At 31.5% G+C, this 24,861-nt stretch overlaps 1 protein-coding gene across 1 annotated transcript in view; it reads right to left on the reverse strand.

Moving 5' to 3' along the window:
* Window positions 1–21,081, reverse strand: part of disp (RND transporter family member dispatched) — a 98,869-nt gene extending 77,788 nt beyond the window's left edge. The window contains exon 1 of the mRNA XM_040720330.2: window positions 20,682–21,081. Within this exon, the coding sequence (XP_040576264.1) occupies window positions 20,682–20,707 (26 nt within the window). The 5' untranslated portion in view covers window positions 20,708–21,081. The remainder of the gene's footprint in view (window positions 1–20,681) is intronic.
* Window positions 21,082–24,861: the final 3,780 nt, after the last annotated feature.

The raw sequence follows: 24,861 nt of genomic DNA on the forward strand, positions 1-24,861 counted from the left end.
ATAATATACAGGCGCTATTTTTTTATGGCTGTAAAAATAATATAACGCAGGCCCGAGGAACGCCAGATAACTCTTTGTTAGTTGTAATTCATTATATAAATGTATATTTTTTTCATAGAGATGAACTTTCTTCGAGTTGAACTAGCATTGGGATGAACTTGTCTTGAGGAGAACTTGTCCTGGGATTAGTTTGCCTTGGAGAGAAAAGAATGGGGTTGTGTCTATTTCTTTACTCAAACGACTGCTTGTAGCTGATCTAATAAAACCTCATGACTGTTGAGCATCTCATCTATCAAACATTTTTCAAATTGTCAGACTGATTTTCTAAATCTTTTTTTATTAAGAATACGGTCAGTTCATATTTTTCTCGACTCATTTTCCAATAAAGCAATTTGACAAGTCCTTTTGACATTATTCTTTTCCTTTTTACCTACATGTATTATTCAAGAATTCCATTAACCTAATTCTATGTAAACCTGGTAAGCTATAAAATAATAAAAAGGTACGCAACACGTTCGATAATTCTTCTTTATATTGAGCCATAAATACCTGAAATATATCTATAATTATATATGTATATATACCTATAGACCCCAATGTAAGAATAGCAATAAATCTTGAACTGCAATGATTAAATTATATAAGCATTTCAAATTCCTTACCCTATGTCCGTCCAATGCATGGCTATATACCTAAGGAGTGCTCCCGAATTAGTTCCCCATACAAAAAAATCAATTACTCATAAATTATTATATGTACAAGGTGCAGCAATTGTTATTTTAGTGTTCCTTTAATTGTTCAGATAAAGGTGCACTGATTCAGTGCCAGGCCAACCGTTAGTATTTACTCATCCCTATTATCCAAATTTTGAGAGGTGTCTTCTTTTTATTTTTCCAAAGTTCCCATAAGCAATGTTGTAAAACCCATAATTAGCTGTCGATTGCTAAGAAAGAAATTGTCATAGTCACCACCATCAGGACTCAGTGCAAGAAGAAGATTAAGATTGCAGAATCTACATTCGACCAACATACTACTGTGTACGCTAACTACCCTGGTATTATTATTTTTTTCTGACGATCTTCCTTTTTATTATTGTCTCTCTGCGCAAGCGTGTGAAGAATTACTTTAATTAGAGATACTCCCTCAATTAATTAATTCAATCACCTTTTAGATAAAATCTTTCGAAAACATTATGGAAGACAAACCAACGGATCGTCCTCCAGAGGATGTTTTTAAAAATCTAAGCAAAGAAAAATGTCTTATGCCAAAGTTATCTCCAAAAGGGAGAAAAATGATAAATTTGGACACAGCGTTCAAATGGGAAAAGTTTGTTTTGACGTCAACAGAATGACATACAATTTGTGTATTCAATAATGTTAATATGAAACAACTCATGGCTTATAATGCTGCTCTGTTTTTTGGCTAAACAGAAAATGAAATTGCTGGGGCTCAAGCTCGATATGGCTTTGGTTATGCATCTTTCTATACACATGCACCTATAGATGTGCGCTCTCGGCTACAGATATTGAAGAAATTCTACACTGTTAACATTGAAGGGTCCAATGGTGAAATGAAATCTGTATGTATGAAAATAAGGGATATCGATCATTTTGAGATTGAAAAAGAAAAAAGAAGTACCATTATCGCAGTCAACACTTTCAAGAGTTGATGAATGTAAATTGAGAGAATGGATTTCAAAGTTATGTAAGGTTCTTCTACTGAGCCTAACCCCAAAGATCCTGATGCTGAAAAGAAATTTAAAAACTACAAATCGCTTTGGAGAACATCAAATTTCAAATACAAAGTGACAGGAGACCTTTCAAACATCCCTCAAATTATACCTGTTGACGAGTATCCAGTTAACTTAAGGTTTATTTTTGTAAGAGAGGTAGCGATTGTTCCTGGAGTTTATTGACCAATTCATAGTCCAGCTTTTCGTGTCTCGTTGCTGTGCTGGGTGCGAATCAAAATGGAAATACTTAGCCTTTTGGCCTCCATCTCGACAATGAAGGAACTGATTTCTATCTGTTGTAACTCATTTGAATGCTAATATTCACCAAATTATTGAGTTAAAAAATATAGAAACCTCGATCCCAAATGCGGCTTCCCTGACCCTTTCAAAATGGAAGTTGAAATTTGCTGTCGTATATGGTATATGGTACTACTACCTTATGATTGGAACGCGAAACGGTCAGAAATAATAGCAGAACGAAGAAAAAAAATGAACGGAACGCCAAAATAGGGGAACGAATACCAGGATGTACTTTAAATACATTATATTGAGATATGAGAAGATAAGAATCAAGGATCTATAACACTATGTACTCAATAAAAAAGTTCAATTTCCACTGAATTTCTCAAGGGAAATTAAAATCTGTCAAAAAGAGCTTTTTTCCTTTGAAAACTTTTTTGTAAATCTAGTATTTATGTTTGATATATAAATAAACACAAGAATAAGTACGTGTTTTTAACCATTGTAGGGATCTTCAACCTGAGTCACTAAACCTTTCTTTCAAAAAGCTAAAGGAAAATAACTGATAGCTAGGCAATAACATCATTCTTCTCAACTGTCATACTTCAAGTTGTAAATCCTAAGAATTTTTTTAGTGTCCAACTTAATTTGTTGTTGGTAGCCTGAACAGAGTATTTCTTATTTTCTAATTATGTTATCATAATTCTTGAGGAGAAAACACCTGAGTATAAAGTATACCCACGACTGTGTGATCTCATTAATGACGTAAAGTCCTTGAGGATTAGTTGGAGAGTTATATGTGTGTTATTCCAAGTCAAGTCACTCACTCAAAAACAGCGTCATCTTTGATTGTCTTTTTTTAAATTTGGCACATATTCTAATATTAGTTAAAAAGTCAGCCTTTTTTGTTCTCCAGTTCAGGATGTAGATGCTTCTAAAGTTCTGGCCTAAATGCCACCTATCCCATTTTTAAATCACTGTATTTTGAATGTCTTTGAACAAATGAATCCACTTTAAAAATCATTTAATAGATCATTGTTTTATTCTTTCGTTGTATTTTATTGTCAGTATAAAATATGAGAAATGTTGTTATGAACTTACGTTTTGTCATTTGAGTAATTTTTCAGTTATTTTACTGTTTTTGTTGGGCACAAGCTTGAGCCTTCACTTGCATGCTTCTATTATTATATGGAAAGCTCATTTTTCACACGATTCAAGGGAAAATGAGTATTCCCCCCATCCCCCCAAAAAAGTGACCAATGTTTTGAGGAAATTCGCTCAGAAATTCTAAGTCTAATTAATACCCATAACGCCTAATAGATAATGATAAAATAAAATATTTTTTGATTTAGTTGGCTCTAAGGTATCTAACCACCTAGACGGCTATATTTTTTCCCCCAATTTTCAGCACTCCTGCATTTCCCTCCAATAGCAATTAGTTGATCCCCTCACGAAACATATACAACTTAATTGATTAAACAGTCTTTGAACTGATTAATATTCAAGGAACCTTTTCCATTTGAAGGCTTTTCCACATATACTAGCAAAATCCATAATGGAATATATGTATATTCTAAACACTATCTATATTTTCCTTTAGGAAGCATAGCAAGTCTAAGGCAGAATATTTTATTGGAAATGGGATTAAAATTGGAAGGGAGGATACAAAAGAAGTTTAGTGAATGTATCTATATTCTTTGCACTATACTGCCTCAGGACCTTTTCTCTCGTGCACTACACTGTGTCAAAGATAAAATATACGTTAGTAGATATATAATCATATTTATTAAATTAATAGGATTAAAACAAGAAGAGATCAACCCTTCCGGTGTTTTTGGTCTCCAAACGGCTTCATAAGGTCGGTCCGGAAGATCCTGGTATCGAGAAAGTGGGATGGAAATCGGTAATAATGAGTCCGTTTACATACTCAAGGGAGAAGTGAATGAGATATCGTCTTGCCACATCCACAGTATTTACAAATAAGTCTATACTAGATGAAAGAGATTTGTTAAGAAGCTCGTTAAGTCCTTCTTTCTTCACTTTGACGAATGTGAAATCGTGGAACCTCTCAGAAAGTTAGTGGAGATAAAATTACAAGGTGAATACGACCTATAACTTTTTAAAGAAGACTGGCGGCTAGCTACTATGCCTCCCAGGACTCGATCCCATTTAAAAACAGACTCCATCTTTTCAAGGATACTATCCTAAATTTACCGGTACAGAACGTTTTGTAAAAACTCTGGGAACATCTGGTTTAGATGAATTTATAGATAGAAAATTTATAATTTTAAAACATATGTAAGTGTGAATAACATCTACTTTTACTTCAACCTATTAAGGATTAAGAGTCCAGTTTATACCCCCTCCCTCCTTTGTGTGTGTATCATTTTCTTTTTGTTAGAGGGATATATTTCAACATTGTGGTTGTATATTATTTTATATATAAAGAGAGGATGTGTGTAAAGAAAAAAACAAGATATAGCGATTAGAAAAGGAAAAACGTTGTTGCGTGTGCTCTTTCTTCTCTTTTGTTCATTATTTTATAAGTCATGCGTGTGTTAACATCTCCCTCTGAAAGAAAAATTATCGCCTATCTTCGGTGTAAAATGATTTTCAAATGCAGAATAAAAATAAAATATACATGAATTTAAATATAATTATAATATTTTCCTTGCACTAATGTTAGTTGAAATGTAGTTTATAGCAGTAATTCATTTTCTCCATCCAAAATCAGCAAACATAAATTTAGGACTCTTGGTGTGTTTTATTTAATTTTATTCTTACAGTGAGATAATTAAATAAAAAAATTGATCTGATGACTAATGAGCCAGGGAGTACTTTAGTCTTTAGAGCAGTTACTAACATAAACAGTATCTCTATAGACACACTTGATGCCACATGTAAAACACTTGCAATATTTTATGAATAGGAGTATATTGTTATTTCTTGGATCAAAAATATGTATATGATATACATGAGGGAGCTCTATCTACGGCGTATACTCTATACATGCTCGATGCCACATGCAAGACTCCTGCAAAATTGAATTAAAATGACTACATTGTCATTTATTATTTAAAAAATTAATTTATTTATCGTTTAATTTGTTCCACAAAGTGTCAAATACTTTTTTAGACTCAATTATGCACATCTTTAGTGATGTATCCGCCCTTATTTAGGACCAAGGACTGCAATCCAATTCAATCCCACTTCTTGGAGGTCAAATAAATCCCTTCGTGTATGTATTTATTTTATATAATAAAACAAATTGTATAACTAAGTAAATAACAATATGTTTGTTTTACATTGCATTATAGCACAAACCTGAATATTTTTTTGTAAAATATGTGTAATCTTCTTTATTATATAGTGTTATAAAAATAGAAGCATTATTTTTAATGGATAATATTTTTTAAATTAATGTTTATCTCTTTGGCAATTAAAACAATGCTTACATAAAGGTAGAATTCGACGTGTTCTACTATTTTATAATTATTTTCGACAATATGCCTTCCAGAGCACGGTGCACCTTTGACATCAAAATTACGAAAGTGGAATCCACAAAACCAAAATACCGCATCATTGGCTCTTATAGTATCAAACCCATTAACAATATCCCCATTTTCAGCTGCTTGGCATCAGTTTTAGCCTTGTTCAAAGATCAACTGTAAAATATGAAGTATTTTCTCTTTCCTGGTGCGCATCTTTGACGCACGCCGAAACAATTCTTAGTCAAACAATGACATAACTGTTTTTTAGTACAAAATCTTATCTTTCTAACGCCATTTAGCGTACACCAATCAAAATTATAGCCCGTGAAAAACACATTGGTAAAGCCATCTATTGGGAAAATAATTTATTTATTTTCTCAACAACTATTATATTATATCTTATTTGTCTTTATAAACCATCGATATTAGGATGAAAAATTCCAATAAAACCGGCACAAATAGAACTGGAAAGTACCGAATGAATACTCTCAATCAACTCAACACTACTAATCATGACCATAAATTTATATGAAGTCTTTAAAAATAGCATTCATGTACACAGACAAGAAAAAGTTAGGAAAAAAAAATACTTTTTCGTCATTTTCATAAATGTTTATGACTTAAAAAAACAGATCCATAAAATATTTTTCATTATTTGTCTGTAAAAATCTAGTTGTTTTGGCCCGGCTTAATTTCATAGGTAATGCTCATGTCTGGCAAGTATGAGAGTCTGGTAGTTAATTCTTCAGAATGGTTATCATCCTATCCTCAAGACACAAGTAATTCCTTTTGGACAGCGATTAATTGGAAGGGAAGTTTGTTTTTCAACTAGACAACCACCCAACATATACATCCACGCCCGGCAAAACTTCTTAGAAAAGAAAGAAGCCTGTCAAATCTTATCTATTATGCAATGACCAGCTCAATCTCCTGATGTGAACCTAATAGAGCTATTGTGGGAACACCTGTACAGAAAAGTTCGAGAAAAGTGCTCCACAAGTAAGTTGAACATTTAAAAAATGCTTGGAATGATATCACATCTGCTTATTTTGAAAAAAACTAACAGCAAGAATGGCAAAAACATGTTTTTTTATTAAACTAAAATTTAAACAGAAGTACTTTGATTTTTTAAAAGCAGAGTGTAAAGAGCTGGTAACTCTTCAAAGGCTCGGAACCCGTCAAAACCTCTGAACTTGGGATGCTCAGTTTTCATTTTTCGACCCCATCCTAACATGTAAATATTCCTAGACAAACTTTCTTTCTATTTGAAATTTAGAATTTATGTTTTCCCAGAGGCAACAATCTGTTGACTTTTTTTTAAATGTGTACTTATAATCCCAGTTGGTTTTAATATTAATCTTTGTCTGAATGTTTTAAGTCTAGCGGGAGTAATCGACATTGCATGGAATTATGCAGTTCAATAAGCACACACTCAAAAGTTATCCTCAGACAAAAAGACATAGGCCAAAATCGTAGGTATTTATCTAGACTAATAAATATTTCTAAATGTATGAGGGAGAAGACGTCAACGTCATTAAATATAAATTGGAATGTTCAATTCTGATTTTCACTCTGCTAGCTACAATTTTGTTTGGTGGATCCCTTGAAATTTAAGCTTAAACATAATCCACATTTCTTTTGCAGCATTTTAGTATTAGGGTATTAACTTTCTAACCATCATTATACTTTTTGTATATATAATAATTACATATTTAGATGAATTTATTGGTTAAAATTTTAAAATGTATTCGTATTCGATAAATAGTAATAATAAATTGGCCATTAATAATTTTAATGATGAGGAAAGTAATGGTGAATTTGATGACATGTGACCCTGTTTATCTTTTCGAATCTCTAGTTGAACCACAAGATTGGAAATTGTCAACCTTGCATATACTATAACAGTTATACCAGGTTTTAATTCAAATCATGGAAATAATTCCTCTCCATCTACCCATTCACTATCCAGTTTGAAAAAGGTAAAATGTAAAAATTGGAGTGTTTAGAATTTTTTACTAGATCTAAAAAAGATAAAATCAGTCTATGTAAAATATAGAAAAAATATAAAAGTTTCTGGTGTGAAACGCCACATGGAAAACATCCCTGAAGTCACTTTGAATTGTTTTACCAATAATAAAACTTTACAACTATGAGTCTATGACTATGTCCAAGAAAAATTTTCTGTAGCCCAAAAAGAAATGCTTGAACAAAAGGCAGCTTAGACTCCAATCAAGTATCTAAAAAATTTTATCTATTGTTTCAATAACTCTTAAAAAAATGATTTTTTTTTCGTAACGAGTTTTTTAGAAAGCAAAAAGTGTTAGAGTGAGTAACGAGTATTCAAACGAGTAACAAGTAAGCTCGCAATTCCTCAAGTTTTTTTAGAAACTCAAAAATACTCATACAGCAAAAATTCAGCTCGCGGCACATCACTACTAATTACTGTGTTACCTGATGATAAAGTCATAGGTAGTTCGAAAAATAAGTGAAATTCCATTTTTTCCAAACTTTTTCTTGAGATAGGATGGGTCTTGGAACCGGATACGAGCATATACTACAAAAAAAATGATTAAGTGACGTCATCTGTGGTACTTCAAAATGGACATCTTACAAGGAAAAATTAACAAATAAAAGAACAAAATGAACAAATTAGCGCCTCAACGGAAATTTTTCAGAAATGAATGGAAAAAGTGTGAGCCTGACCCTATTTAATTGTATTTACCTGAAATATTATATACCGTATGTCAGTGATTTCAAAAACTGCTTACTTCGTAATGATTGTTATGACATTTTCAACAAGGTTTCGTGGTATATTCTTAACTTTACGTATTATTTCTAAATCTAAAAGAAATGTCATGTTTTTTTTCTTCATTATAGATGTCCGAAAAGTATAAGCGGAGATTTGTAATGTAGACAGATTTGTTGACATAGTCAATATCTTTGTAGTTCAAGTGAACACTGTCACCAACATTTTTTTTTTTTGAAGCTACTGGAACCTTTAAAATAGCCTGGAGCAATAGAAGACTCCGCACAGTCCGTACCAAGGCCAAGATGAAGGAAATAAACTCCATTATACAATCTAATACTTCAACTACCATAAGGAAGCTTGCAAGAGAAAATAACCTCGCTGAGAAAACTATGAGGGACTTGATAAATAAATATTTGGGTTTAAAAAGCCTTGGGAAGTACTGAATTTCAATGGTGAATACTTTACAACAACGGGACTTGTTGAGAGTCGAAGGGATTTTACCTCCCATCTAGCCCAAACCTGACTTCAGTATATTGCAGCATGTGGAGGCTAGAACCTGTCGTACTGATTATCACAATGTCAACAACCTAAAGACCCCCATTGCATAGGAATGGATTGGAGGTTTATATTACTGACAAAGGAGGAGATTTTGATGAATAATATTAGATATTAAACAGATAAATAAAATCATGAAAAAAATATTGGCTTCATTCGTCGAATCTGTTTCGAAGAAGATTGAAATGGAATTATATTTATCAATCAAAAATATTATTATAAATATGGTATAATTTTGCTCTGGAGTACGTAAAGACAGCTGCTATTATCGATAGATAAAAGTGTTTATCCGTAAAATTCAAACTCGATCTAATTTAACACAAAATATATATTATTTAATTCATGATCCCCTTAAACATAATTTGCAACCATTTCAACATTTATGGTTTATGTGATGTTCTCTTTTCAGAACCAATTCGGAAAAAAAAGATTTTTGCCTTTTTTTTTTTCATAACCGATTAGCAATATTTAATACTTTAAATTAACCACAAACAACTTTCACAGAATTAAACGCTTTAAAAAACGTAAGCTAATAATTGAGATCCGTTGAAAATTAATGAAAACCGAGTGGTCCATTAAAATCTGAACACTTTGAATTTTAAACTTCAACAAGATATAATTTATTAATTAAGAATATAATTTCAACAAAATGAATACTATCATTATACGACAACAAAACAATATTGTTGTCGTATTAATTATATATTGAGGGCGTGTGCATAAATAATAAGGGCACATTTTCTGTTTGTTTTTGTGATAGGTCTTTGATTTGAACTAAATATAAAGACTGGTGTGTTCAAAGGAGTTTTGTTTCTTCGTATTTGTGAACGCTCTGAAGCAGAAAGTACTCATCAGCAAAGATCGGAAAATTTTATAAATCCTCTAGAGAATTAATCAAAAAGAAACGTAGAGTATATGTTGGCCACTTCGATGGACGACATATCCACTGAAAAATATTGAAGTATACTGCTCGGTTTGGAATATTGTCATATCCCTACTCATCCGTCATCATCCCAACACGATAATTTTTTTTTCTCAAACTCAAATTCTCGAGAACAGAACACGTCTTGTGAAAATTTCAAAAAATGTAATATTTGAAATTTCCTTTTTCAAATTTTTTTCAAGAGAATTATAATAAATAAAAAATAAAAAAACCTAGCCTGTGGTATCAGTTTTGAGTAGTTGCGTATGAGCAATAATGAAAAATGGAAAGTAACGCTGAGGATTTCTCGGGGAATTATTGGGTAGATATATACAATATATTTCCTATAATATAATCCTTATTCTTAAAAGTTTGCGATTATTATATTTAAATTATCCTCTGTCGCTGTCTCCAATTTTGACATAGAAATATGGCGTGCAGCAAATTTGCTTCACTAGGGATGACTAGAAGTAGCGTTCTGTCAATCATTATTTGGTTTTTCCTAATATAGGACCAGTCCTATAAGTCCTTGAGGACCATAGGTACTGTTAGTACTAGAACTGATAAAAAAAAGTAAAGAAATAAAGTTGATTGACGTCATCAAGGATCGAACTTTATAAGTTTTAGGACTGAACTTGACCGGGACTATATAATGATCGATACAACACCAGCTACTAGAATAAATAAATATCTATATATTAAAAGTGAATGTGTGTGTGTGTGTTTATCCTTCAATCACGACCAAACTAATTAATGGATTTTCTTGAAATTTTTATGTAAGGTTTATAAGGCTCCAAAAACGTTTCTGGTATCAATTTTTTGGCTTTCAAGGCCATAGTACTCATAAAGTAGCATTTTTTTAGCCCTTCACCTGTACAACCTGAGGGCCAGGGTGTATTTTGGATATTAAACGGGTTCTTTGATGCTCAGGGAAGTGGCAATGGAATAATTTCACCTGCATTAGGGATCAGTAGCTCATATACATAACCCATAAGAGGGTATATTCTAACATATTAGAAAGGGGTTTTTGGTGCTTATAAATGCAGTTGCCTTGAAGCCCAGTAATTAAACAGTACAACCTGAGAGCCAGGGTGTATTTTGGGATATTAAGGGAGTTCCTTGATGCTCAGGGAAGGGACGGCAGAGAAAATTAACTTGTTTCGGGCCCATCAGTTTGCACAACCCGTAGGATAGGGTGTACTATAGAATATTAAAAGTGTTCTCCGGTGCCTAGAAACACGGTGGCGGTAGAGCTTTCATTGTATCTTGGCCCAGCACTTCACCTGTACAACATGAGAGCCGGGGTGTATTTTGGGATATTATGTGCGTTTTTTGACGGTCAGAGAAGAGGCAGCGGTGAAATTTACCTTGAATCGGTACCAGCAGTTGCCCTGCACATCCCGTGAACTGGGTTATATTAAAAGGGTTCCTTGGTCCCTAGAAACGCGGCGGCGGTAAGGTTTAAACTGTATTTTAGCCAAGTACTTCACCTATACATTCAAAGAGCCAGGATGTATTTTGGCATATTAGGAGGTTTCCTTGATGCTCCTTTAAGCACCTGCGATACTGCAAGTTCGGCGTCTCACCCAGAATAAAGCAATTACTTCCTTATCGTGTGAAGGAAAAGGGGCCTATATAATGGCTATACATTAGTATATCCCAAGGTTAATAGAAATAAAAGGTTATACCATCACGCATGTACGACTGATGTTTGAGACGCTTTTTAATAGTGACGTCATTGAATATGATCGGTCGCCTGTTTTGTCACAATCTATATGTCTTGCCTAGCAGTCCGTACGTTACATCAAATTGAAAATTCTAGCAATAGTGACGTCATAGACTATGAGTGGTTGCATGTTTTGAGAAAATCTGCCTTTCTTGCCCAACAGTTGGTACGATACATCAAATTGAAAATTCTACCAAGCTTGATTACATAATTGTCTAACCTTGTATTTATATTAACCTTGAGTATAACCAACATAAGAATAGTTTTTTTAAATATTACGGTCTTTATTTTTGGTTTTATGCTAAGCAGAAAAGTTCTTAATTAATTTACATTTCCTAATGTCCCGGCAACACCGGGAAAATTACACTCTTATGAAAAATGGATGGAAGATTCAAATCAGTAAGAACAAGAAATACTACTTGTGTATTTCAGGAAACCAACATCATTAATTATATGTAATATTCTACTATAAATTAGTTGTAATTAATTGTTTTGCATGACGCTCAAGAAAATAAAATGAATTATATTTTTTATCTATTAGTAAGAAAAGCATTTTACTTGAGAGGATATATATATATTTACATTATTTAATAATAATATATAATATATGATTGTATTAAAATAAATCAACTCAAGCCTTAGGTTCCTACTCAAGGTAATATTATTAGATTAGGAAACCTCTGGAATTTGGAAAATAATTTAAAAAGAAATCAAAATTCATATTTTAGTTCTAAAATTTCAGGCAATGACTTCTTTATTGCAATCTATAGATTTATTAAATAACACCTGTCAGAGCGTCCGCAGGGCGTAATGACTTTTTTATTGCAATCAATAGATCTTTGAAATGACACAACTCAGGGGCGTCTGCAAGGAGTGGCTGGAGGCGAATTTTTGCTGTTTACTACAATTTAAAAAAAAAAAATTTTTTAGTCAGCAAGCAAAAAATTACACGAAAATAGGGATAATATTTTATATTTGAAATTTAAATTGAAATGGTACTTCTTTCCAAAAAAAATTGATTTTTTGTGAATAGCTGTGAATTTTGAATTATTTTCGAAGAAATGTAATATTTGAAAAAAATTCTCTAAAAAATTTCATTTTTTGTAAATAGCTATAGATTTTTGAAATTTTCTTTCTGAAAAATGTATTATTCGAAGTAACTATGGATTTCTGTATTTTTTTTTTTTTTTTCTAAAAAATTAAATATTTGGAACTTCATTTATCAATTTTTAAAACCATAAAGTATAGTTTGTGTGTAGATAATTGTTTCCAGATTTAATACCAGAGAAAGCAAACAAGGAAAAATACTACGCTACACAAATTGCAAGATTTAAATATAAATGGTTAAAAGAAAAGGGGTATGGTAAAAAAAAAAAAGGCATGGCCATTGGAGGGGCTCAACAAAAGTGAACACTGGTGTAAATACTGGAGTTATGCGAAAACTACATAGTAATGAATTTCTATTATGCTGTCTAATTCTTGTGTTTGATGGCCCAACTCTTTCTTTTTATCTGAAACAATAGGAAAGATGCTATACTCGGTTACAGGCTTGGATATCTATTCAAAATTTACCCAAATTCTATTGGCCACCACCAGTAAAACTTTATGATGAGGTTATTTAATATTTTTCTTTAGATTAAAACTACGGTTATGTGTTTTCAGGGAAGGAGTTTTTTTTCTGGAAGGATGGCTTTCTTGGAGATCGGACATATTTACAAGAGACGCTGGCTCACCAACGCTAAAGTACTTTTAAGACTCTGGTTTTCAAATTATGAACAAAAGAGGACAAATCTAAAAAATTTGCAATTCATAGTCGAGTGTATAATTCGTGTATATTATCCATCTTGGTTCAATACCAAGGGGTGAAGGAGTACTGTTGGAAAGAATTGCCAAAGTACGTCATATTTCAACTGAATAGTCTCACGTCCCTGAAAAAATAGGTCCTTGAACTCGTGATGCCAAAAGTGAAAAGATCTGCTTGGTATGCTCACAGTTAAATGATCTTACAAGCTCTAGTTTGCTCTGATGACCAGAAGTAGATAATCATAGGGGTAGAACGAATTCTGGCTATCATGGGAGAGAGTTGATAAACCGAAAACCCGGGTAGCCTATCTGTCAGCATCAGGAAAATGTATGCTGCTACAAACAATAGGGCTTCTAGCATCATTGATCTGATTAACTTGTCAGACGGAGTATCAGAGCTACCTCTTAACTGCTCCTTAACAACTTCCAAGTTGAAAAACTCTATCCAAGCACCAATGAAAGTGTTGAAATGGCCATGCCACGCACAAAGTTGTGAGAGGGTTTTTAAAATGATCACATAAGCTCCTTCCCAGTACTTCTCACAAGAAAGGAGATATGGAGTAATTAGGAATCAGGAGGTCAGCTGTAGAGAGTTGTCAAAGAATGACTCCAAGCAAGACCTCTATAATCTTTTAATGATTAAATAAATTATAAGAAAGATATACTGAAAGAAAAAGTTGAAACTCTTTAATTTCTTAGAATTTAATTTATATATTTTAATCATTTAATGAAGCAAAATTTTTGTACATAAATTATTCTGGATTATGATATTTATTTTCTCTTAATAGATATTTAAAATCAAAATAAACAAATTGATAAAATATAGCATCAACAGATATACATTATAAGGTTAATAAATATAAGTATGTATTTTTAGGAATTATCCAAATAAAACAGTATTGAAATTACTTCTTATTTATCTATTTTAAAGTGCACAAATAACTAGGTTAAAATCATTTAATGATTAAATTTCCTTTATATTTGACCTCTTCACATCAAGGACAGTACATATGTATTCCCTTAATATGAATATCTATAAATTATATAAAGAAACTCAGCACTAGAAAATAAAATTTTTCTAATTTTTAAAGTGAAATCGAAAATTACATTTTTGAAATCTAGGTATAAAAACAACAGTAAAAAAACACTACCGGTTTTAGATTTTCGAAAAAATGAAAAGTACGATCCATTTCGAATCGAGCTTGGTAAACAACATATTGATGGAAGCTTCTAGAGACTGGACACTCTTCTGAGGAGTAGCACACATCCTCTCCTCCAAACTAAACTAGATGGAGTAGTTCAAGGGGTTTGCGTATGGAGAGGAAGGCAGCCACATGTTGGGGTCCCAAAAGTCCCCTAACTTTTCTCTGGCCTAAGATAGCACTTTCTTATCCAAAAGTTCGATCTGCATTGAGCCGGCTCCTTCATCTCTTCAAAAATAGGAGGACAGACATTGCATGTGCTGGCCACTGAATATTTAGTTATGAAGACATGTCTAACATAATCTAAGACATTGTCTGGATGTTTGGTTGTGATTTAGTGGCTGTTCTACTTATTCACTATGGCATCAACAGTAAAAAAAATCATCAACTTTGTCCAAACTTTTGTTGGCCTTGAGAAAATTGATAATTTTTTTTCCTCTTTCTAACCGTCTCAGCTGCTCTGTTCAGAGTTAAGATGTCTTGTTGTCCTCCGTGATTATTCCGAATTGAAAATGATATAAAGTGTACCACTTAAAGAGATCACCATCGTATACACCATATACGTATATATTTCTTTTAATTTTTAGAATGACCTTTTTGGTAGGAGAGAATTCAAGTTCCCTCTGCTCATTGTAATTCCTCCAATTTATCCATCTCTTCTAATATATAAAACTCTCTAATGTGAAATGGCTATTGAAAGATATGCTTATAAATGATAAATCTGTTTTTAATTAAGATGTATTAATGAACATTAATGACATTATCATAAGTAAACGAAGGATTGCAAAAAAAAACAGATGAGGACGTCATTTAATTTTCTTAGTTGTCTCGATAAGAAATCCGTATAAAATAGCTTATCATTTTTTTAGTTTTATTTGAAATATTTAATTCCATCACTGCTGTTTGAATAGCATAAACTTAGAAAGACCACCATTCGAATATAATTTGTTCGTTTGACATCTCTAGAATTGCAATCCTTTTTTGTATAATTATTAGTAGAGTTATAAATTATAAGCATTTGTGTTAAAAAGAAACCGAAAATGAACATGGTAACCCTGACTACTATTTGAAGAATGTGTAAAAAGGTTTTCCTTATCTAATCGATTTCTTTGAACAGATCCCCTATTTAATCATAAGTAGAGATGGGATTTGGGTAAGAGCGCGAGGAGAATGCAGGAGCAAGACCTATGGTAATCCTGAATTAAAACCATTATTAATATCAGCTGCTATTATATGATTTTAGGGGAGAAAATGAAATACTGGTCTAAAGAAGAGTACTTTTTACATTTAAAATAGCATTAGTAGATGGAAAATATTAAAATTCATACATACTGTATTTATTTTATTATGGATTTTTAAATCAATTTACACCAAAGATACGTGAGAATTTTTCTTTGAGAGAAAGATGATAACTTACCCAAGACGTATGAAATAATAAACAAAAAAAAGAGCACACGCATCAACCGTTTTTCCTTTCCTAATCGCTATACTTTGTTTTTTCTTTACAAATATCCCTTCTTTACTCATAAATCATATTACCACGGGACCCATATTATCCTGTTACCCCTATTCTTCGTATTTCATGCACTTGTGATGACCTTGTACTTAGATGTATCCCTTCAAGAATGAAAGAATATTGATAGCAGCTATAGACATTTAAAAAACAAAAAAACAATCTTCAGATTGCCAAGAACAACAAAACTCGCACACCAAAAAATACACATGATTTACAACCCTAAATATTAACATCAACATCCTATAAAAATGTACTATTTCCTAATTATAATTAAATTAATAATATCAGCTATATCTTAATGAGGATTCCTAGACTACACACAACAACTTAGAACATACCATAAGAGCCAAAGGATTTTTTATATACACTTATGAAGTAAAAGAATAGAAAAATATTCATTCACAATCCAATTAGAGATGACAAACTGAAGAAGTGTGTTTCTATCTTTATTATGTACGCATATGTAAATAGAATGGTAATTAGGGGAAATTAGAAAAAATAGATTGCGTTTCTTAGCCTATAGTAGAACACATCGCAACTAATTACTTCGAATGAGGTTATGTAGTTCAGAAAACTAATGGTCATCAGTAAGTCAAAGACGTGTTCCTTGCTAACCAAGACGAATTATCATCTATTTGTTTAAAATTGAAATAAATAATCGTGGGAGGATTAGCGAATTTATTATAATTTTGAATAAAATTGTACTTCAAAGCAGCCAAGTATGTCATAATGACGTCATTTAGATATAACTGGGTTACATTAAGTTATTATGTAAAATATCGAACAATTATTCGATCCCTTTAACAGATTTCATCCAGGATATCTTGTTTCAATTTCTACTTCTTTTTAATTGCAGCAGACGTGACATATCGTCTTAAGCGGCGAAATTAGATAATGTCATCGTCCTTAGAGTGGGATTCGAGGGATTCGAAAGACAACCCGTAGGTATGAACTAAATTGAAAATAATTCGTTATCTACAGGGTCGTTCTAGTAAATCCGGACAGCCTTGAACTGTATCTTGATCAATAAGGGAGGCAAGTAGAGGTTTGAAATTTAATTAACAATTTCTAATAATTCAGAAGAAAAAATTCATAGAATTCATTTTTGCGAATCATTCGCTCCATACGAGGACTAAAGGATTTGCAGGCCTTGACTACGTCCGCGGGGGAGACTTTGTTCGAGTACTTGATGATGGAGGCCTTCAAGGAGACAATGCTGTGTTGGGAATTGATAGAGAAACTTCTCTCTAACTCTCCCTAAAAGATCCATGGGTCTTCAAATTCTTCTCTTGCAGCTTGATGATGATTGATGACTCCACCCGCCCCTTCTCGAAAAATTCGAATATCGACAGCTCATACACTGGTTCTCAGGATTCAGGACTAGATATATTTATTCCATATTATCTCAGGTGTGGTTATTTTAGAATAAATAATCATATTTTTTTAAGAATTTGATTCCTCAAGAAATTGACATGTATTTGAAAAAAATATCAATTCGTCAACGAGTTAAGTTGACATGCAAAATTGTCTATGGGGAATGTATTATAATTCTGATAAACATTCGAAACATAGGCATCTCTACATTCTGAAAATTTGCATGGGTGCTTCTTTTTTTTTTTTGGGAAGGGGGGGGGTCATATAAGGGGGGATTATGCTTTATGAAATATTTGTCATTTGTTCAATTTTTTTCATTTTTTCCTCTTTTTTTCATCAAACGTTCATTTTCAATTTTTACGAAAAAATGCCACAAAACGATGCATTTTGGGACAAAAAAATATACACTCTCAGAGTTCATAAAAGTATTTACAGTTTCCAAAAGATTTTATTATATAAAATTTTTGAAATATTTTCAAAAATGAACCATTTATCGCGGTTTATTTTTTCAATGACATTACTCTCCGGAAATTTATTGTTTTTTATGTACGAAAAAAAAATTGGTATTTGTTTATTCCTCTTTACAATTCCAATTAATTATATTTGCCATTTTATGGAAAAATTATTGCTAATTTTGCAATTTTCTCCGCGAATTTTGATTTGGCAATTTTTAGACAAAAATAAAAAATGGACTTCTCATCTGACAATTTTTTTATGCATAAATGTTCCTATGTTATTTGAAGTTTATAACAAAATATTTTTCAGTACCAATTGAAAAGGCTCACAAGAAAGATTGAAATATATTTTTGTATTCTGAAAAAATATTTTTTTGTCTCTTAAGTCCAACTAATAATATTGTCTTACTCCAAAATGAATCATCACAATATTTTTGTTTTCCTAATTCATAATATTATACATGTATACATTAACAATGTATAGTTCCATAAGCGTTCTATTAGCCGATTTTTTTTTTTTTTTTTGTCAAAGGACAATTTACTCAAGGTAATTTACCGAAAAACCATTTGGGACATTTGACCAAAAAATGATACTTAATATATTGATATATGCGATTTTATATTTTATTTCAATTTAAAATTATATTAAGATAAATAGGTTTTGTTCATATGTTATATATGTACAATATAAATAAATTAATGAGGTTACTTTTGCAGAAAAATATTATTTTATTAATTATATTCATTAATTATCATTATATAAACACAACACAGTAGAATGTGATTCGAATTTGTTTCAAATCTTTGCCATTGTAGTACTTTAAATAAATTAAATAATAAACAAACACGACAGGGATTCTAATGGAATAAGTGCACTTAAGGGACTCAAATCATCGGAATTGAATATCTAGGACTCTGAATTCACACCTACAACTAATTCAAACCAATCTCTAGCCAAGTTATGAGAACATAACAAGTAACTTATAAGCTAATTCAACAATTTCTTTCAGTTTATTTTTCTAAAATGATATTATGACACTTAAATATCTAACTTCAATTGTAATAATTGTCTTAAGTTGTATTTGTCAAAGAATATAAATATTACAACTCTATAAAGGAATATATCAATAAATTATATCTAATTTTTCGGCCAAATGTATCAAATGTTCCTTCAGCAAAATTTCATTACACAAAAATGTTTTTGAGCAATTGCCCTAGAACCATATAGTACAATATCTAGCAATTATTGGATTAAAATTGAAGGAAATAATCGAGGAAGGATTGGTGAATTTATTATAATTTTGATCAAAATTGTAATTAAAATCAGTCCCTTGACGTCAAAACCATGTCATTTGAATACAAATGGGTACCTTTAATTGTTATGTATGCATTTAATTAAATTTGATAAAAAAATCGTGGAAGGATTGGCAAATTTGCAATACCTTAGATCAACATTGTAATTATTAATTAAAAACAGTCCATGAACGTCAAATTATGTCATTTATGTATAACTAGATTACGTGTGGCTAGTATGTAAAATATCTATCAATAATTGGATTAAAATTGAAATAATTTTTTTGAGAATTTGTGAATTTTTATACATTTTAATTTAAAAGGATTCAATTTACTTCACAATAATTCCACTAATGTAAAACTAGGTTACTTTTAGCTATGTAAAAATTATCTAGCAACTATTTGTTTAAACTCAAAAGAAAGAAATTGTAATAGAATTGGCGTATTGATATAAAATTATGATCAACATTGTAATTAAAAGAAGTCTATGTATGTCATAATCATGATATTTTAAAGTTAAAGTGGGTGAATATTAAATATGTATGTCATATATGAAGCAATGATTGGATTGAAGTTGAAGTATAAAACCGTAGGATGATTGGCAATTTTATTTTATAAATTTTTATTTAAAAGTAGTCCATGTATGTCATAATTATAACATTTTTATATCATTTGGTTACGTTTAGCTATTACTTAAAATAGAAAAATAAAGTTATTGTTTAATTTGATTGAAAAAAATTGTGGAAGGATTGGGAAATAATTCTGATGAATATTGTTATTTGTGATTCAAAGCAGTTCGTGTACGTCATAAATAAGACATTAATGTACAACTGAGTTACATGATTTAGGTATAATGTAAAATATATTTAGCAATTATTTGGGCAAATCGATAAAAGTTGGCGAATTTTTTAATAATTCTTATCAAAATTGTAATTCCAGGGGTGTCCGCAGAATTATATATATATATAATATGTATTTTTTTTTTTGGATGGGGTTTTGGAGATTTTTCCCAAAAGATTTCAAAAGGAAAAATTTTCCTCTACTCCATCATTTGGTTAAATGCCCTTTTTTTTCAAAATAAACCCTTGGAAAAAAAATATCCCCATTTTCCTCCACCCGAAAACATTTTCAAGTAAAAAGCAAACATTCCTTCATTAGGGAAGGAGCTGCCCCTCTGCGGACGCCCAAAATTCGTAGCAAAAAACAACCCCTGTACGTCATAATGACGACCTTTACGTATAATTAGGTTACGTGTAGCTATTAATAAAACATATCTAACAATTATTTAGTTAAGTTTGAGTAAAAAATCATGGAAGGATTCGCAAATTTATTTTATAATTCTGATCAATATAGGACTTTGTAATTAAAAGCAATCATGTACATCATAACCACGACATTTATCCAATACAATATCACATATCTAACAATATTTGATTAAAAAATCGTGGAAGAATTCGGGAATTTATTTATAAATTCTGAGCCCCATTGTAATTTTTAATTAAAAACAGTCCATGTACGTCATAATTATATAATTTCTAATTGGACTACATTTAGCTATCTATAGGATTAATAATAATACATATCTAGCAACAAATTGAATGAGCAACAAGTGGTTATTCTTACCTTGAATATATTTTATTAAATAACATTTTGCCCAATTTTGTTGTTTTTGTTGAATGGGGGTTTTAATGCTTTAATGAGTATGATTGAGACAGAAGCAAGGCAGCAACAAGCAAACACACTCGTAATGTTTTTATGATTATCTTTTTCGTCTTAGGTGGTCTTCAATACGCCGAAAGATTCCTAGTAGATAGGGATGCGAAACCCTCTGCACAATGTATCACCATATTCACGACGCTGACTGACGTTTGTGTGTGTAATGTGGCGCGAAGCAACCTTCTTGGTTTCTCTTCATTGACTGGTTTTTATCTAAGAGGAGTTAGACCTTATATTAAGAAGATGTTAAGAGCCTGGAGTTTGTTATTATTCTTCTTCTTCTTTTCGTTATTGTAAAGAATTACTCTCTTCTTTATTTATTGTAGTATAATCTCTTCCTCTCTCCCGCTTTTTCTCCCTTCACTCCCGGCTCCCTCAGCAGCCGTCTTGGATTCAATAGAACACACATACCAACTACCATTTTATTACCTATTATGTGTCTTCCTCCCCCAGCAAAGGGTCAAAGTGTTTATTAATTATATAGCTACAAATGTTTAAAAAATGACATTGGTTCATAGTAGACAATCCGAACATTGTTTTTATTTTATTTTTTGAAGTTGTTATTCTTATTCTTAAAGAGAGAACATCAACGAGGCACAAACAAAAAGTGAGATTGCCTATGAATAGACTTAGGATTTTAAAGCTATTTTTTTGGCCAAAATGAGGAAAAAAAGAGTGCTAAAATTTTGATAAATGAGGATCCAAAATATCCAAACTGAGCCATTTTTATTTAAAGAAAAATACATTTTTATCAGAATAACTTAAAGTAATTAGTGTTGTTTTATATATACCTATGAAAATTCATTCATAAATCTTTCTATATTACATCGACAAATCAATATTTTAGAGAAATGTTCTTCTGTTAATTTTTGCCATTGATAGTTTTAAACATACTAAAAGACGACATCCACATTAGTAGGCGAAGGAAATTGGAAGTTGTCGAGATCTTCAGGAGTCTTGTTAGATGAAAGCATCTCCTCATCACCACCACAGATATTACGTTTAATCTTTTGCATAAATGGAAGATGAATTTTGTGCAAATGTATTTATCATTTGTTGAAAGATTCAATGTCCTTCCTCTAATTGCTTGTTGTCAGAATCTGCCTCCCTCACATATCAAATCATGTAATCATAACCCTGAATTCATCATAAACATATTTTATCCCGAAAAAGAGAGCCTAATGAAGGAGGTTTTTGGAAGGTAGATAAATTCCCTCGAAAAATATCAACATATAATCATGAAAAGTTGTTGTACAATCTAACTAGAGCCCAAACTTTCCATATTTATTTCATTCAATTTTAGAAAAATGAGTAATTTTCAAACCAAAAAAAAGAAAAATAAGCAGTTTCTCAAAAAAAAAGAAGAAGTTGAAATGAGCAATTTTTGATTGATTGCACACAAATCCAAAGTCTACTCATGACATCGCTTCCTCCTTGAATTTAAAAAAGATTTAGGGGGAATTGAATCGGTAGGGATTAAAATCCAGTTTATTATTTGGAATTGGGAATGTGAAGAATGAATTTTCTTTTCCTGCCTTTATTATTTAACTCCTATCCTACTACATTCAATTATATTCAAAACTTGATTGAACATTGTTGTATGCTCATAAAAGACCTTAAGTGAGCTTGAGGATTTGTTACAGAGTTATAATTGTAAGTCCTTGTGTGGGTGTGAGTAGAATTGAGGTTGACATCGGTGTAATTCTTGCCTATATACTTGTTTATTCTCTTATCTCCCTCGACACAACTGATTTGTAGCTGATCCAATGAAACGTCATGACAGCTAAGCTGCTCTCCCCCAAAATATTTTTCAAAATGTCAGGGTTACCATATTGATTGTCGGTTTCTTAATTTTTTAATATATCCATAATAGATACGATTTTTATCACTATGGAGCGGTATTTAAAAAAATCATCGACTTGCGTCTTATCAGTCCGTTCCTAATAAAATTTGTCAGTCCTAGAAATGGTCCTGATGATCTTTTAGGGTGTTTACACAAGTTTTATTTTTAGCATTTTAGCAAGTGTGAGTTTAATATCTGAGTAGGTAATCTGAACATTGTTTTTATTTTATTTTATAAAGCTGTTGTTATCATTATTCTATTAACTATTGAGGATAGAACATCTTCTCAGCACCGTTGTCACGGGGTTTTTTACTTTAAAAAAAAGTCACTAAATGAAATATTGACAAAGTTTAGTTTATTAAAAAAAAAACCCGCTAATTCCTAGAGAAAGAAATATACCATATAGATATGGATTTCACCAAAAGATTTCTAGGTCAGATGGAGTAAAAGTAACTATAATGTTTACTTATACTTAATCAGTGCAACTCCATCTAATCAATTAAAGGAACATTAAAAAAAATTAACATACAAAATGTGCTTAGAATATAAATAGTAATAATCTAAATGTTTCGTATAAGTTTTCCTTAGGTGTTGGCATTATTATTTAATTTTGGAGCAGTGAAACTTCCTTTCCTATTACATACAATTATTTCAAAATTGAACTTTCGTGTATGGTCATAAAAGACAGAGATTAAACTTGAAGATTTGCTGTGGAATTATAACTTGTGATGAAAATCGTGTGTATTTTGGGCATGTTAAAAAAAAGAAACCGCAAATCAAAATTGTACCCTAAATATTTGAAAATGCTTTGGACTTGAAGGAGAGCAGCTTATGTACTTTGAGTCCAACAAGGATTTCACAACTATAAATCGGCATCAAATCCTTAGTTATCTAAAAATCCAAATAAATCCTAATATAACCTGAATATAAATAGAAAAACTAGAGAAGAGTGGCTCCCAAACTTTTTGTGACCAAGGCACAACAAAAGACAAATAAAAATTTCTAGACAAACCTATTTTAATTGAACTAATCATTAAAACTTGTCAAATTCAATTACAACTATACGAGTGAAAAAATAACCGTTGCTCATTTTTAATTGAGCGTGAACGAGTTCATGATTTCCTGAACAGAACAATGTTAATAGAAATACAATTTTAGACCATCATGTAATCGGGCTTACTAGAGTTTTCAATTAGATGTATCGTACCGTCTGCTGGGCATATAGATTTTGACAAAACACGCAACTAATCATATTCTATGACGTCACTATTGCTAAAATTTTCAATTTAATGTATCGTACTGACTGCCAGGCAAGACCAGTATATTTTGAAAAAACAGGGCACTGATCATATTCTATGACGTCACTATTAAAAAGCGTGGTGGAAGTCAAACACCAGTCGTACACGCGCAATGGTATTAACTTTGGTACAGACTAAAACTCTGTTGTCCTATAAAAGTCATACAAATACTCTCTTTTTATTTACTTGTACGACGCTCAATAGTATTGTTATTTCTTAGATCGAGTATCTACACTCAAAAATGACTTACTTTCAACATAGATACATACAGACTCTCCTGTATGAACATAAATATATTTTCTAAAAATCATTTAAACAAATTCATTGCTGTGTTGAAGATTCAATGAACATAGTTATAAGTTATTACTAATGATTAAAACCCAGTGTAGAATGTACAAATTAAAAAAAAAAGTCCGAAAATCAACATGGTAACTCTGACAATTTGAAGAATGTTTGGGAGGAGATAAAGAATAATGCCACTGACGTTTCATTAGATCAGCCACAATCAGCTGTTACAAGAGATAAAGGAGAAAAGGATATAAAAAAGGACATTTGCTAGAATTACTCCGATATCGATCGCCAATTCTACTTTGAGTCCAAAAAAGCCTCACAATTATAACTCTGCAACAAACAATCAGGGTTACGCTCGGACTACAGTATGTCCAAATTGATGGTGGAATTAAAAATATCCGTTTTGTAGTAAAAAAAAATATTTTTCGTCGACATAAAATGAAATTTGGCTGATACAATCATTAGGCAATATTGAATTTTTCTGATGCAATACTTTTCGATGATTACATCATACATCAGTTGAAAAGGGCCCAGAAAATACCACAGGATGTTAGTTGAAATTTAATATACGTAATGGTGTGAGAGCACTCTTTGGAGACTAGGACCAAGGCTGTTGGCATGATAGAGGGCGGATCAAGCCAGAGAGACGTTGCTC

The sequence above is a fragment of the Lepeophtheirus salmonis genome, chromosome 10, assembly GCF_016086655.4.
Source record: "Lepeophtheirus salmonis chromosome 10, UVic_Lsal_1.4, whole genome shotgun sequence".
Taxonomy (NCBI): domain Eukaryota; kingdom Metazoa; phylum Arthropoda; class Copepoda; order Siphonostomatoida; family Caligidae; genus Lepeophtheirus; species Lepeophtheirus salmonis.